This window comes from Aquarana catesbeiana, linkage group LG07 (assembly GCF_042186555.1).
Source record: "Aquarana catesbeiana isolate 2022-GZ linkage group LG07, ASM4218655v1, whole genome shotgun sequence".
NCBI lineage: Eukaryota > Metazoa > Chordata > Amphibia > Anura > Ranidae > Aquarana > Aquarana catesbeiana.
Genome location: NC_133330.1, coordinates 342,646,745 through 342,658,778, shown reverse-complemented (window position 1 = coordinate 342,658,778; position 12,034 = coordinate 342,646,745). Strand labels below are relative to the sequence as shown.

At 48.7% G+C, this 12,034-nt stretch overlaps 1 protein-coding gene across 2 annotated transcripts; it reads left to right on the top strand.

Moving 5' to 3' along the window:
* The first annotated feature begins 283 nt into the window (after nt 1-283).
* On the top strand, nt 284-8,043 carry TSPAN1 (tetraspanin 1). 2 transcript variants are annotated; one of them, XM_073593959.1, is made up of 8 exons: nt 284-426; nt 4,121-4,185; nt 5,470-5,688; nt 5,924-5,998; nt 6,273-6,371; nt 6,446-6,589; nt 6,770-6,853; nt 7,486-8,043. In XM_073593959.1, exons 2-8 carry the CDS (start codon nt 4,129-4,131, stop codon nt 7,549-7,551), a joined length of 744 nt encoding a protein of 247 aa, XP_073450060.1. In that variant the 5' UTR covers nt 284-426; nt 4,121-4,128; the 3' UTR covers nt 7,552-8,043. The 2 variants fall into 2 exon arrangements, with proteins under 2 accessions (XP_073450060.1, XP_073450061.1); XM_073593960.1 differs by lacking the exon at nt 284-426 and adding an exon at nt 2,520-2,572.
* The last annotated feature ends 3,991 nt before the right edge of the window (nt 8,044-12,034 follow it).

Below are 12,034 nucleotides of genomic sequence, written 5' to 3'. Positions count from 1 at the left end.
CACATCGCTCTCTATTCGCTGCCCCCCCCATCGCTCCCTATTCATTGCCCCCCCCATCGCTCCCTATTCACTGCCCCCCCCCCATATCGCTCTCCCTATTCACTGCCCCCCCCCCATATCGCTCTCCCTATTCACTGCCCCCCCCCCCCCCCAATCGCAGTGAATAGGGAGCAGGATGAAGGAAGAACAGGCTCTATATAGTTGAGAAATCCTCTTCGTCAAGTTTCTGCTCTCTGACATCACAGATCACGAGTGTAAATTTGAATAGATGAAGAGGGTTGAAGGGATGGGTGCAGTGTGGGGGATGGACAGGTCTCTGGCTCCGCCCTTCACTCTCACCTGTTATAAGGTGAGTGTACCTGGAATAGTCACACCTGCACCTCTGGATATCTCAGATCTTCTCTGCACAGCTCAGCCTCAGAACAGGTCAGTAAATCTGGATGTCTCTGGAAGGTCTGAGACAGAAGCATCTTATCAGGTTGTGTCTAATTCCCCCCCTGTGTGATATCTGCCTGGAGGGGTCCACACTGGGGGGTCCCTGCTCCTTGGATATCCTCACTGGGGTCTTTGCTCCCTGGAGGGGCCCACACTGGTGGGGTCTTTGCTCCCTGGAGGGGTCCCCACCGGGGGGGTCTTTGCTCCCTGGAGGGGTCCCCACCGAGGGGGGGTCTTTGCTCCCTGGAGGGGCCCACACTGGGGGGGTCTTTGCTCCTGGAGGGGCCCACACTGGGGGGGTCTTTGCTCCCTGGAGGGGCCCACACCGGGGGGGGGGTCTTTGCTCCCTGGAGGGGCCCACACCCGGGGGGGGGGTCTTTGCTCCCTGGAGGGGTCCCTATGCCCTCTACTGGTTGGGGTGGTAGAATTGCCCTCATGGGGTGATTTATCTTATCTGTATATCTTGTAAATCAGTTGGATTATTTGTTGTGTATTGTATGTAATGATGTGTTGTGTACACAGTACTATAAATCTGGTCACAACAGGTTTTGTGAAGGTACAAAACAAGAAATGTGGTGTAATAATATTGTTAAAGACGGGGGGGATGGGTGGTTTCTGGTTAAAATGGATGAAGATGGTGTGGTAAAAGGGGTGACGTGGTGCCAGAAAATGCCAAGTTCCTGGCCTCCTCTAGAGGTTGGTGGAGCCATAAATAATCTTGGATTTCTATTATCTTCAATTGGAGCTGAACTATTGAACTGCCAAAACCTCCCCCATGTGCTGTGTGAGGCGGGGGGGTGAAAGGGTTCTTTGCTGTGCGAGGCGCGGGGGTGAAAGGGTTCTTTGCTGTGCGAGGCGCGGGGGTGAAAGGGTTCTTTGCTGTGCGAGGCGCGGGGGGGGGTGAAAGGGTTCTTTGCTGTGCGAGGGCGCGGGGGGGGGGTGAAAGGGTTCTTTGCTGCTGTGCGAGGCGCGGGGGGGGGGGTGAAAGGGTTCTTTGCTGTGCGAGGCGCGGGGGGGGGGTGAAAGGGTTCTTTGCTGTGCGAGGCGCGGGGGGGGGGGGGGGTGAAAGGGTTCTTTGCTGTGCGAGGCGCGGGGGGGGGGGGGTGAAAGGGTTCTTTGCTGTGCGAGGCGCGGGGGTGAAAGGGTTCTTTGCTGTGCGAGGCGCGGGGGGGGGGGTGAAAGGGTTCTTTGCTGTGCGAGGCGCGGGGGGGGGGGTGAAAGGGTTCTTTGCTGTGCGAGGCGCGGGGGGGGGGGGGTGAAAGGGTTCTTTGCTGTGCGAGGCGCGGGGGGGGGGGTGAAAGGGTTCTTTGCTGTGCGAGGCGCGGGGGGGGGGTGAAAGGGTTCTTTGCTGTGCGAGGCGCGGGGGGGGGGTGAAAGGGTTCTTTGCTGTGCGAGGCGCGGGGGGGGGGGGGGGTGAAAGGGTTCTTTGCTGTGCGAGGCGCGGGGGGGGGGTGAAAGGGTTCTTTGCTGTGCGAGGCGCGGGGGGGGGGGGTGAAAGGGTTCTTTGCTGTGCGAGGCGCGGGGGGGGTGTGAAAGGGTTCTTTGCTGTGCGAGGCGCGGGGGGGGGGGGGTGAAAGGGTTCTTTGCTGTGCGAGGCGCGGGGGGGGGGGGGGGTGAAAGGGTTCTTTGCTGTGCGAGGCGCGGGGGGGGGGGGTGAAAGGGTTCTTTGCTGTGCGAGGCGCGGGGGGGGGGGGTGAAAGGGTTCTTTGCTGTGCGAGGCGCGGGGGGGGGGGGTGAAAGGGTTCTTTGCTGTGCGAGGCGCGGGGGGGGGTGAAAGGGTTCTTTGCTGTGCGAGGCGCGGGGGGGGGAGACTTCTTTGCTGTGCGGGGGGGGGGGGAGGCTTCTTTGCTCGGGGGGGGGGGGGGGGGGGGGGGAGAGGCTTCTTTGCTGCGCGGGGGGGGAGGAGGCTTCTTTGCTGCGCGAGGCGCGGCTTTCTCTTGCTGCGCGGGGGAGGCGAGGCTTCTTTGCTGCGCGAGGCGCGGGGGCAGAGGCTTCTTTGCTGCGCGCGGGGGGGGAGCTTCTTTGCTGTGCGAAGCACGGGGGAAGGGTTCTTCGCTGTGTGGGGGAAGGGTTGGGGATACAGAATAGTCCTCCACAGGATCTGATTTTATCCCAGGACTGGATAAGTTCCTTCTAGGTGGGAAGCCCTCAGGATTCTGAGGTTTATGTTCCATTCTGGAGAATTAATTATAATCCATCTGCTTTTGGAGACTTCTTGCATCCTCTGGATCAGTTTTGGGATATTTTGTTGTTTTCTCCACAATCCACCAATCTGGCTCCATTTTCGATCTTGGTCTTTATTTTTCCGCTTTCCTGATTCGGATTCTCACCACCTGGTGTCAGAAAATTTAGAAAAATTTAACCAGACCGACCCTCCAGCTATGGTGGTGGTGGTGGGGGGGGATCACGTTCACGCTTGTAAGGAGCGAGTGGTCTGCAGCTGAACGTTTAATTATTAAACAGGGGCTGATGTGTGTCCGGCGGTCTCCACCCCGAGAAACGTCAAACGGTGGAGAAAAGCGACTCTTATCTCCGTGACTCATTGTGTACCTGGAGGATAAATGTCCTGGAAAATCCAGAACACATCAGGATGTTTAACACCCGACTTCTCTGAAGTATTCTTGTTTCCCCCCCCTAGTAATTGCGTATTTCAAGGATTTAAACAAACTTCTTTTACAGACCTCCCCCCCCATCCCCCCTTTTTAATACATTTTTGGGCAGTGCACATCTATACAACACTGAGATCACTCAGGTGCCAATAAGGACTTGATAATTTATATATCATTTATTTATTTCGGATCATTAATTATGAGCGCAATTCAAAAATTCGAAAATAATAAGAGAAAATTCGAAAGAATAACTTAAATTTTATAGGTATTGGAATTTCCTTTCAAATTTGGCTGTTGGTAAACGTAACGTATACGAAATTATCTGAAATAACGAAACCCGCATCTAAACATTTGGAACGGAGCAAATTAATAATAAGTTGTTGTTATTTTTATTGTTATTTATTCCATTCATTTTAGATATGGCATTTCCCTTTTTTTTTTTTTTTTTTTTTTTTATTTATAACTCGTAACTTTGGATAAATTCATATTCTTTACATTCACTAACGACCACATTTTAAATGGAATTTCAATACCTATAATTTAATAGCTAAGTTGTTAGTTATTTCAGATTTCTGAATTTCCGGAATTTTGCTAAATGGGTTTTTATTAAGTCGGATATTTCCGAATTAATGAATTTGTCGACATTCGTCCATCCTCTTTTTTTTTTTTTTTTTTTGTAATGGGAATAGCTGCAATGTCTGCATCCATTTTTAGAAGGTGGCAGGGGCTTGGAAGATATTTCTCCTCCAAAAAATGAAGCACATATTGTGGGGGATGCCACAGATTTGACTCGTAGCTCTGTGCGGATTTCTGTGAAGAGCCAATTAAATGGAGAAATTGAGATTTCTTGGCCAGTTCTGTATACGAAGAGCCTCCAGTGACCTTTTCATACTTCTAATTCACTTCCGAAATGGCTTGTAGTGATAATGCAATTGGGGTGTTTCAGTGGGGGGGGGGGGCTTTACTGTTAATTTTTTTTTTTTTTTACCTTGGCTGTAATTCTCTAATTCTAAGCAGATAATGTTGGGATTGTAGGAAGTGACTTGTAACCATCTCTGTCCTTCTTCTCCTTCCAGATACAACCATGAGCTGCTTCACCTGTATCAAGGTTTTGATGATCTTGTTCAATCTGGCCATCTTTGTAAGTATACAAACTTCATGTCTGGTCTGTCGGTCCCTCTATATCGGAGTTGGCTGATGCCCTCTCCGTGAAATACACCGGCCTCTTGTAACCATTGGCCTCTAGTTTGTGAGATCCTCCTATGGATGTTGGGGGGGGGGGGGGGGGGGGGGCAGGTCGCTGTCTGTTAGACCAACATCAGCATAGAAATTGCAGTTTGTATGTCGGGTGTAGGTTATATTAAAGGGGAGGGGGGGGGGTCACCAGGAACTGAACAACCTTCAAAGATGGAACCTCATGCAGCCTCGCATATCCTCCTAAGGCCAGTGTGAAGGTATAATACAACATGCTTGAGCTAGATGTAGCCCGCAGTCCCCTCTACATGGAGGTCCAATATTCTCTCCCATGTGTGGCCCTCAGTTCCCCTCAACATGTATGTGGAAGTCCCATACACTTTATTTAGGTTCCTCTATAGCTGAATGGAGCTCTGTAACATAAGTGGACAGATATTAATCAGATGAAGTGGCAGACAATGGGCTGTGATCTCTGTTTTGTACCTCCAGGATTATTAGGGGAAGTCAAAGTCTCAGTGAAAGCTGTAGAGGAGGAGGAAAGGGATTAGCCTGGGAACAGCAATACATGAGACGTGTTTACTGGCAGATGTAAGATGGTGTACACTGCAGAATACATTTCCATTTTATGGTTTTATTTCAGAAGAGACGCATGTTCCATTGTTTCCTTGTTCCTGTAATTGGTAGATTTCCATAGAGCAGAACAGTGTACAATGTACTGGCCTTCCATTGTGTGTAGAGGAATCTCATCATCTGCCCCGGGTTATGCCGTCCTTGGTGCCCTCGTGAGATGACTCTTCTATTTAAATCCATAGACTGTGTTCTGGGTGCGGACAGTTTCTGATATTGGGGAACAGTTGGGGTTTTAGGGCGGTTTACTGAATTATGTTAGGGGAGAGAGCAGTGCGAAGTATGTTCTGATGACTCAAGGTGTCCTCCTGGATGTACTAATGGCACCTATGAAATGCCATTGTGAGTTTTTTTTTTTTTCCCCCAGGAATCTTCCAGGACAGCATACAAGGTGGAGGAGTCTCTCTCCTGGCTGCTGTCCTGGAAGATGAGTTATCAGAACAAAAGTATTTTTTGTTTTTTTTTTGAGGGATGTGTGATGATGTGAGTTTCTGTACAATTTCTGCTGTTTCCAGGCCGGCTTTCTATCATTCTGGCTTTCCGCTCTCCACCAAAGGCTTCATAGACTGACTTCTACTTCTTCCTCCTCTTTATTTTTTTTTAGCTGGCTGGAGGAACTCTTTTAGGAGTGGGGATCTGGGTCAGCGTGGACAGTAACTCTTTCCTGAAGATATTTGGAACACTGGGATCTGGAACGGATAGTATTGCCTCCCAGTTTGTCAATGTTGGATATTTCCTGATCGCCATTGGAGCTCTTCTGGTCATCCTGGGATTCCTCGGCTGCTGCGGCGCCCAGAAGGAGAGCAAATGCCTGCTGATTATGGTAAGGCGGGGCAGGGTGGCTGATTGGCAGGGTGGGGTTGATGGGTGAGCTGGCAAAGCCTGCTGTCTCCATAGATGGGATGACATTGCCGTATCTGGGGTTTTTGGACTGTAGAGTCCTTCAGCCTAGAAATTAACTTTTTGTGGACAGTTGGTGGGAGCCGACCCCAGACACCGAGATATTTTATGTGTTTAAAGAGGAGGAACTGACAGACTTTTTTTTACCTTTTTTATAGTTCTTCTCCATCGTACTGATTATCTTCATCGCAGAGATCGCCGGCGCTGTGGTCGCTCTGGTCTATTCTTCTGTGGTAAGGACCTTCTAGATACTTTCATCTCTCAGCAGATACTTCCTCCATGGAGGGGGAGGGGTTAGGGATGTTAAGTGAAGAATGCCGCAGGAATTGGGAGGGAGACACGCACATCTATATTTAGTAAATGCATCTCGCTTGTGGATTTTAGAGAGTTGGAGGGAATTGTAAGAAACCGGTAATGGGATCATTGGGGTGATTTTGGTGCCTTGATTGGCTGATCTCCCCTGAAATGAAGTGCGATTTTCTAACGGATCACCCTTCTCTTCTCCAGGCGGAAAGTTTCCTAACATCTGTCCTGACTCCAGTTCTGAAGAATGAGTACGGGAGCAACCAGGCTGTCACTTCCAGCTGGAACAACACAATGAATGACGTAAGAGGCGCTGGTGACCGCATGTTGCCCCTCTCTGTACTGTTCACACTGGCTCACTTTGTTTTTCTTTCCAGTTGAAGTGTTGTGGGCTAACCAACTACACAGACTTCAACAATTCCTACTATGTGAAACAAAACAATGGAAATTACCCACCACTATGCTGCAACAGTACCACCACCCCCTGTACACTGTCTGCCGCCGCCATCTCTGGAATCAATGTAAGATCCACCACCGTTTTCTGGTCTACATGAAAGGGTCACTCTGACCCAACTGAAATTTAACTCTTCTTTTTCTTCCCAGTACATGTAATGACTGAACTTCTGGTATTTGGGTAGACCTATCTCTGCTCTTCTCCATAGAGGGCCCTTTCACAACTAACTTTTGTCTTCTCGCCTCAGGGTTGTTTCAATCAAATTTTGAATTTGTTGAAGAAGAACGCAGCCATCGTGGGAGGTGTTGCAGCTGGAATCGCAGCCTTGGAGGTAAGTGGTCACACATGTATTTTTATTTGTTTTTCTCCAGTTTTGGGTGGGAATGAGGTAGAGTTAGAACCTCCAACTTTTATTTGACTCCAATTGGGAGATGTACCTCTGCTGAAGCTGAGGTAGATATCCACACACAAACCTGACTGTGGTTTCCACTACCCTACCCCCCCCCCCCTTCTATAAAAGGGGAGTGATTGCTCATTGTTTAGATTGGGTATGTCATCTCTTTTTTAAAGAATTTGCTTTACTGGGGTGTTGTCTGCAATGTGTCACCTGCAGGTGGCCATGTTGTGTATCCAGGCCCCTAAGGCCTTGTTAATGTTTGCACACAGTGTACCTTCTCTGGGAAGATTTGTAGACTTTGAGTCCTGCAGCAGGAGCGAAGGAAGATGTGGCCGCTGAAAGGGCTCACAAGACTCTCTGCAGCTCGGGTCACATGCAGTCATCTGCCCCATCCTCTGCAGGATTTTGATGGGGGGGGGGGGGGGGGGGGGGGGCTTTGGCATACAAATATAAATGTGGGTTGCATTGAATGTAAAGTGATTCCTCTGAGCTGTATGCCTAGTTGGAGTTGGGTGGAGTCCAGATCTCGAGTAGTCCCTAATGTGTTTTTTGTTTTCCCTTTTTAGCTGGCAGCCATGGTGGTGTCCATGTACCTGTACTGCAAGATAGACAAGCATGGCTCCATCCAGTAGCAGCTGAGGGCAGCCCAGTCTATGCGTTTATGTAAATGACATTTCAAGATGAGGATTGGCGCCAATACGATATGACTACGTTGGGCCCGGCGCGGCCTTCTAATTGCACTTTACGTAAGGCGCTCCATTATCCTTACACCACGATTCTTTGCTATGAACTTGTTTTTATTTTCCAACGAATGGAATTTCATCGGAGTCGTCTAACATCTTCTCTCTCAACAAGGTCGTGAGAAGCCTTTTCTTTTGTACACGTGCCCCCGACCCCCGCCCTCCTTTTTTTCCTGGAGCGCCCACGTATGATTGTGTTGGCACTTTTTTTTTTCTCTCTTTAGTTTTGGTGCCAAAAGACAGAATGTGATTTAAATCAGTTTTGTATTGTGACTTTATTTAATATCTGAATTTTTTTTTTTTTTTTTATAGAGGAATGTAAAGTGGATCTAATAATATGAAGGATGTGTGTGTATATATAATAAAGCTGGTCTTTTCTCTATAGTCTCTCTCTGCTTATTGAGTAGAAAATCATAATGTTGGCTCTATAGTTCGAAAACTGCTGCTGAAAGCCCTGAACAATGGCAGTTATTTGTCATTGCCGGCCATGAGAGAAGGTGATGCGTGAACCCTGTGCCTGGCACCCCTAACCCAGCATGTCAAAACCCAATATTCTCCACACACGTTCCTGAAAAAAATGGCTGTAGTAATGCTGGGTGCTGTAGTGACCACCGGCTGGCAACCGTAGATAATGGGTGAAGAAATGTGATCAGCACACAAAGTATTCCTCAAAAGGGTCCAAAGCTTTATTCACATGGTCACATGCGGCAACGTTTCAGAGCCATACAGGGCCCCTTCATCAGGCAAGTGACTATTTGATCACTTGCCTGACAAAGTGACCCTGCGTGACTCCGAAACAAGACCATGTGAATAAAGCTTTGGACCCTTTTGAAGAATCCTTGGTGTGCTGATCACATTTATAAACTCACCCGAGCATGGGTGCTCAACCTATGGCCCTCACAACAGCTGGAGGGCCACAGGTTGACCACCCATGCTTCTACTGCATTTGTAATCGGTAGAGGACAATTGGTCACACCAGGAAGATAACTTCTCATTTACTAAACCAATGAATGATTTGTAAACAGACATTTCACACCTGGCAGCAGGGACTGGGCAGAGGCTCCTATCGCCTACACTTTGGGGTCCCTTTCTTCAGTCCACCCCAGCCAAGGTGCTTCCCCTTTTACTGGACGGGACGTTCAATGGGAATAGTTCTTGTGTATTCCTAGGAAGAAATTGTTGGAGAAGACCTCTTCTAAAAAAAAATAGAATTCATTCTTGTTTTTTATGCCAGTCACTGATGACATATGTGAGTGATATTTTTTTCTATGTACAGCTCATACTGCGACAAAGGGAAGGGAGGGAACGGTGCATGATCCAATCAACCCAGGCTATTGGTGACAGATCAGCCACATAAGGATGCGCTAGTGTCTTCCTGGATACAAGACGAGGGGACAGTTCTGCCCAGAGATGGCCTGACCTAATGAACCCCCACTATGGAAGATAGAGCTCTACAGAAATCTTAATACTGAGGTCAATAAATGACCAGACTGTGGGATATAAATAGGGGTGGGGGGGGGGCGCGCATCGGCAGCTTTGGAGGCCACAGCTTAACCGCCTGGGCCCTTAGAAATGACTTGACTTTGGGAGTAAAGCCTTTCTTCCATTCTCATGGTGGGTCTGCTTTTAGATGGTGACAATGGTGTAATTTTCCTGGGCAATGTGTATCAGCACAGCAGTTTGTCTTTTCCTTTTGGAGATCATGTGACTGTGTGATCTACAGGCAGGAGATTGTAGGAAATGGGACTAAGCGTTATCACCCTACAACACAAAGTGCCTGAACAAGGACTTTTATGTGGTGATGACTTTTTAGGGGGTATTGGTAATTTTTGGGTTCTCCTACCTGTTTTGTGGCCATCTGCTCTTTACCTGGATCCCACAGACCCTCGACAAACCTCTGACAATAGTCACGCTCCTGTCTCTAGGGTCTTATGCCATTTTTCTTGCAGTTTTCTTCCTCAGGGATCTCCCCTTTCCTCTGAAGAAGCCCATAGATCTCCCCTTCCCCTGAGGAAGCCCATAGATCTCCCCTTCCCCTGAGGAAGCCCATACATCTCCTCCTTCACCTGAGGAAGCCAGTAGATCTCCCTCTTCACCTGAATAGGTCCAAAACACTCTACCTCTTCACTTGCAGAAGCCCATAGATTCCATCCTTCCCCCGAAGAAGCCCATACATCTCTCCCTTACCTGGAGGAAGTCTACATATCTCATCCTTTTCTTAGGTGAAGGGGAGATCCATTGGCTTCTTCTCCTCTTCTTCCTCAGGGATCTCTTCCTTCCACTGAGGTAGCCCATAGATCTCTTCCTTTCCCTGAGCTTTGGGGGGCACAGCGTAATTGCTGCCTGGGCCCCTAGAGATGATTTCACTTTGGGGTCGGGAGCTTCCACCAAAGCCTTCTTTCCATTCTCATGGTGGGTCTGCTTTAGATGGTGTCAATGGTTTCATTTTTCTGGGCAATGTGCATAAGCACAGCAGTTTGTAGTTTCCTTTTGTGACAATGCAATCTACAGGCAAGAGATTGTAGTAAACAGGACACATTGTTGTCCCTCTACAACACAAAGTGCCTGAACAAGGATATTTATATGGTGATGGCTCTCCAGGAAGGGAAGGGGGGGGGGGGGGTTACTGGTAATTCTTGGCTTCTCCTACTTGACAAGTGGCCACCTGCCCTGGTAACTGGATTCAGCAGCTCCTCAACCAACCTCTGACAATAGTCCGGCTCCTGTCTCTTATACCAAAGAGAGGGTGCAGGATACCCAAAAACACAAATAAGGGGACAATATACTGAATCCACAAAAGGTCCCTTATAGAGGAACCTCTGAAAATAAATGCTAATGGACAGAGGATGGCTGGATTAATCTGTGACTCTCCGGGAACGGTCACCGTGTTTCCTCTCACCAACATCTGACCTCTGCCCCTCTATAAACAGACACAAATCCCAAAGTCCCTGAGCAAAGATCCCTCCTCCTAGGTCCAGGTGGCAGCATCGACCTTGCTCCTCTGTTGCCCTCTTCAGGTGGGAGCATCTCTGTTTAGTCCAGCTCCATTCAGACATCTCCAGCTCTAACCTGGTTTTCGGGGCTCCTGGCACATGGCACACCGTGAAGAAGTCTTCACACATTACTCCCTCCCAGGAGGAGAGCTCCAGGGGAAAGAGTTCCAGAAAGGTGCCCCCTGTCATTTATCATCTTGCCACACCCAACCTCTAAACAACACCATCAGAGTTTGGGTGAGCCCGATAAATATTCAGACCGAGTGGGTAATCGTTCCACCACTGATCATTGGAACCTCCTTCGAGATACAGGGTGACCCAATCAACCCACCAGGCAAAACCTCCAGTGCCCTGAAACGGTAGATAACAACTCAGGATGGTTACAGCTTTAGCCAGGTTTGCAGTGGTTCCTGTTTGGAAGGTTTGTTCCTTATCTGGGACACAAGGAGGAATAAAAGCATTGCCTGCAATGCTGAGCTGCAGTCACCATTTTGGGGAAGACCATGAACAATGCTCGGCTATAAAGTGTCTTCAACCCTGGGGGTGGCCATCTTGGGTGAGCTGAAATGCATGCTGGACAGACTGCGATTGGTTTAAGGAGGTCTGTTCCCACGGTCGAGGCAGTTGTGGTAAGGACTTTGTGGGAGACAGACTGTACTGCAGGCTGTTAGCAGAATGTTTGGGGGAGTTACCAGGGAGGCAGAGATTCAAAGTCGCAGATATCTCTTGGTACATGAAAACGCCACTGTCACTGATTGGTGCTGCCTGATCATTGGGGAGAACGCCGCTACCGCTGACTTCGCTGAGCCGCTAAGGGGGGTAACAGAGGGGGAACCAGCTGTCACCCCAGGGGTTGGCGAGAGGCTGCTGGCCAAACCTGACTACAGCCTGTTAAATAGGAGCAGTATTGTTTGCCTCAGACACAGTGCAGATGTCCCTGTCTATACCCGGGTTAGGAGAAATTTATTTTGAGCGCTCCAACACTAGCTCTGGGCCCCAACATGCTGGCCATTAGGGAAAGGGTTTAATACAGACTGTTATTGTAACATTGTCCGATTGGAAGGGCCACCCCCAGTATAGGGCTTAGGGGTCATCCTATGGATCATTGGCTTGTTATCAATGGTATATCCTATTAGTTACTGTGTATTTATAGTATATTTATTTAACAGTTAACAGTATACCCTATTTGTTACAGTTTTAGATTTTTTTTCTGGTTCCTGCATAAACAGTATATAAGTATATACACCATATTACCAAAAGTATCGGGACGCCTGCCTTTCCACGCACATGAACTTTAATGGCATCCCAGTCTTAGTCCGTAGGGTTCAATATTGAGTTGGCCCACCCTTTGCAGCTATACCAGCTTCAACTCTTCTGGGAAA

Excerpts from the sequence above, each read along its gene's own strand:
- TSPAN1 (XM_073593959.1), top strand. The coding sequence starts at position 4,129 with ATGAGCTGCTTCACCTGTATCAAGGTTTTGATGATCTTGTTCAATCTG. Across the intron at positions 5,999-6,272 it reads CTCTGGTCTATTCTTCTGTG|GCGGAAAGTTTCCTAACATC; the intron begins GTAAGGACCTTC and ends TCTCTTCTCCAG. Across the intron at positions 6,854-7,485 it reads CTGGAATCGCAGCCTTGGAG|CTGGCAGCCATGGTGGTGTC; the intron begins GTAAGTGGTCAC and ends TTCCCTTTTTAG.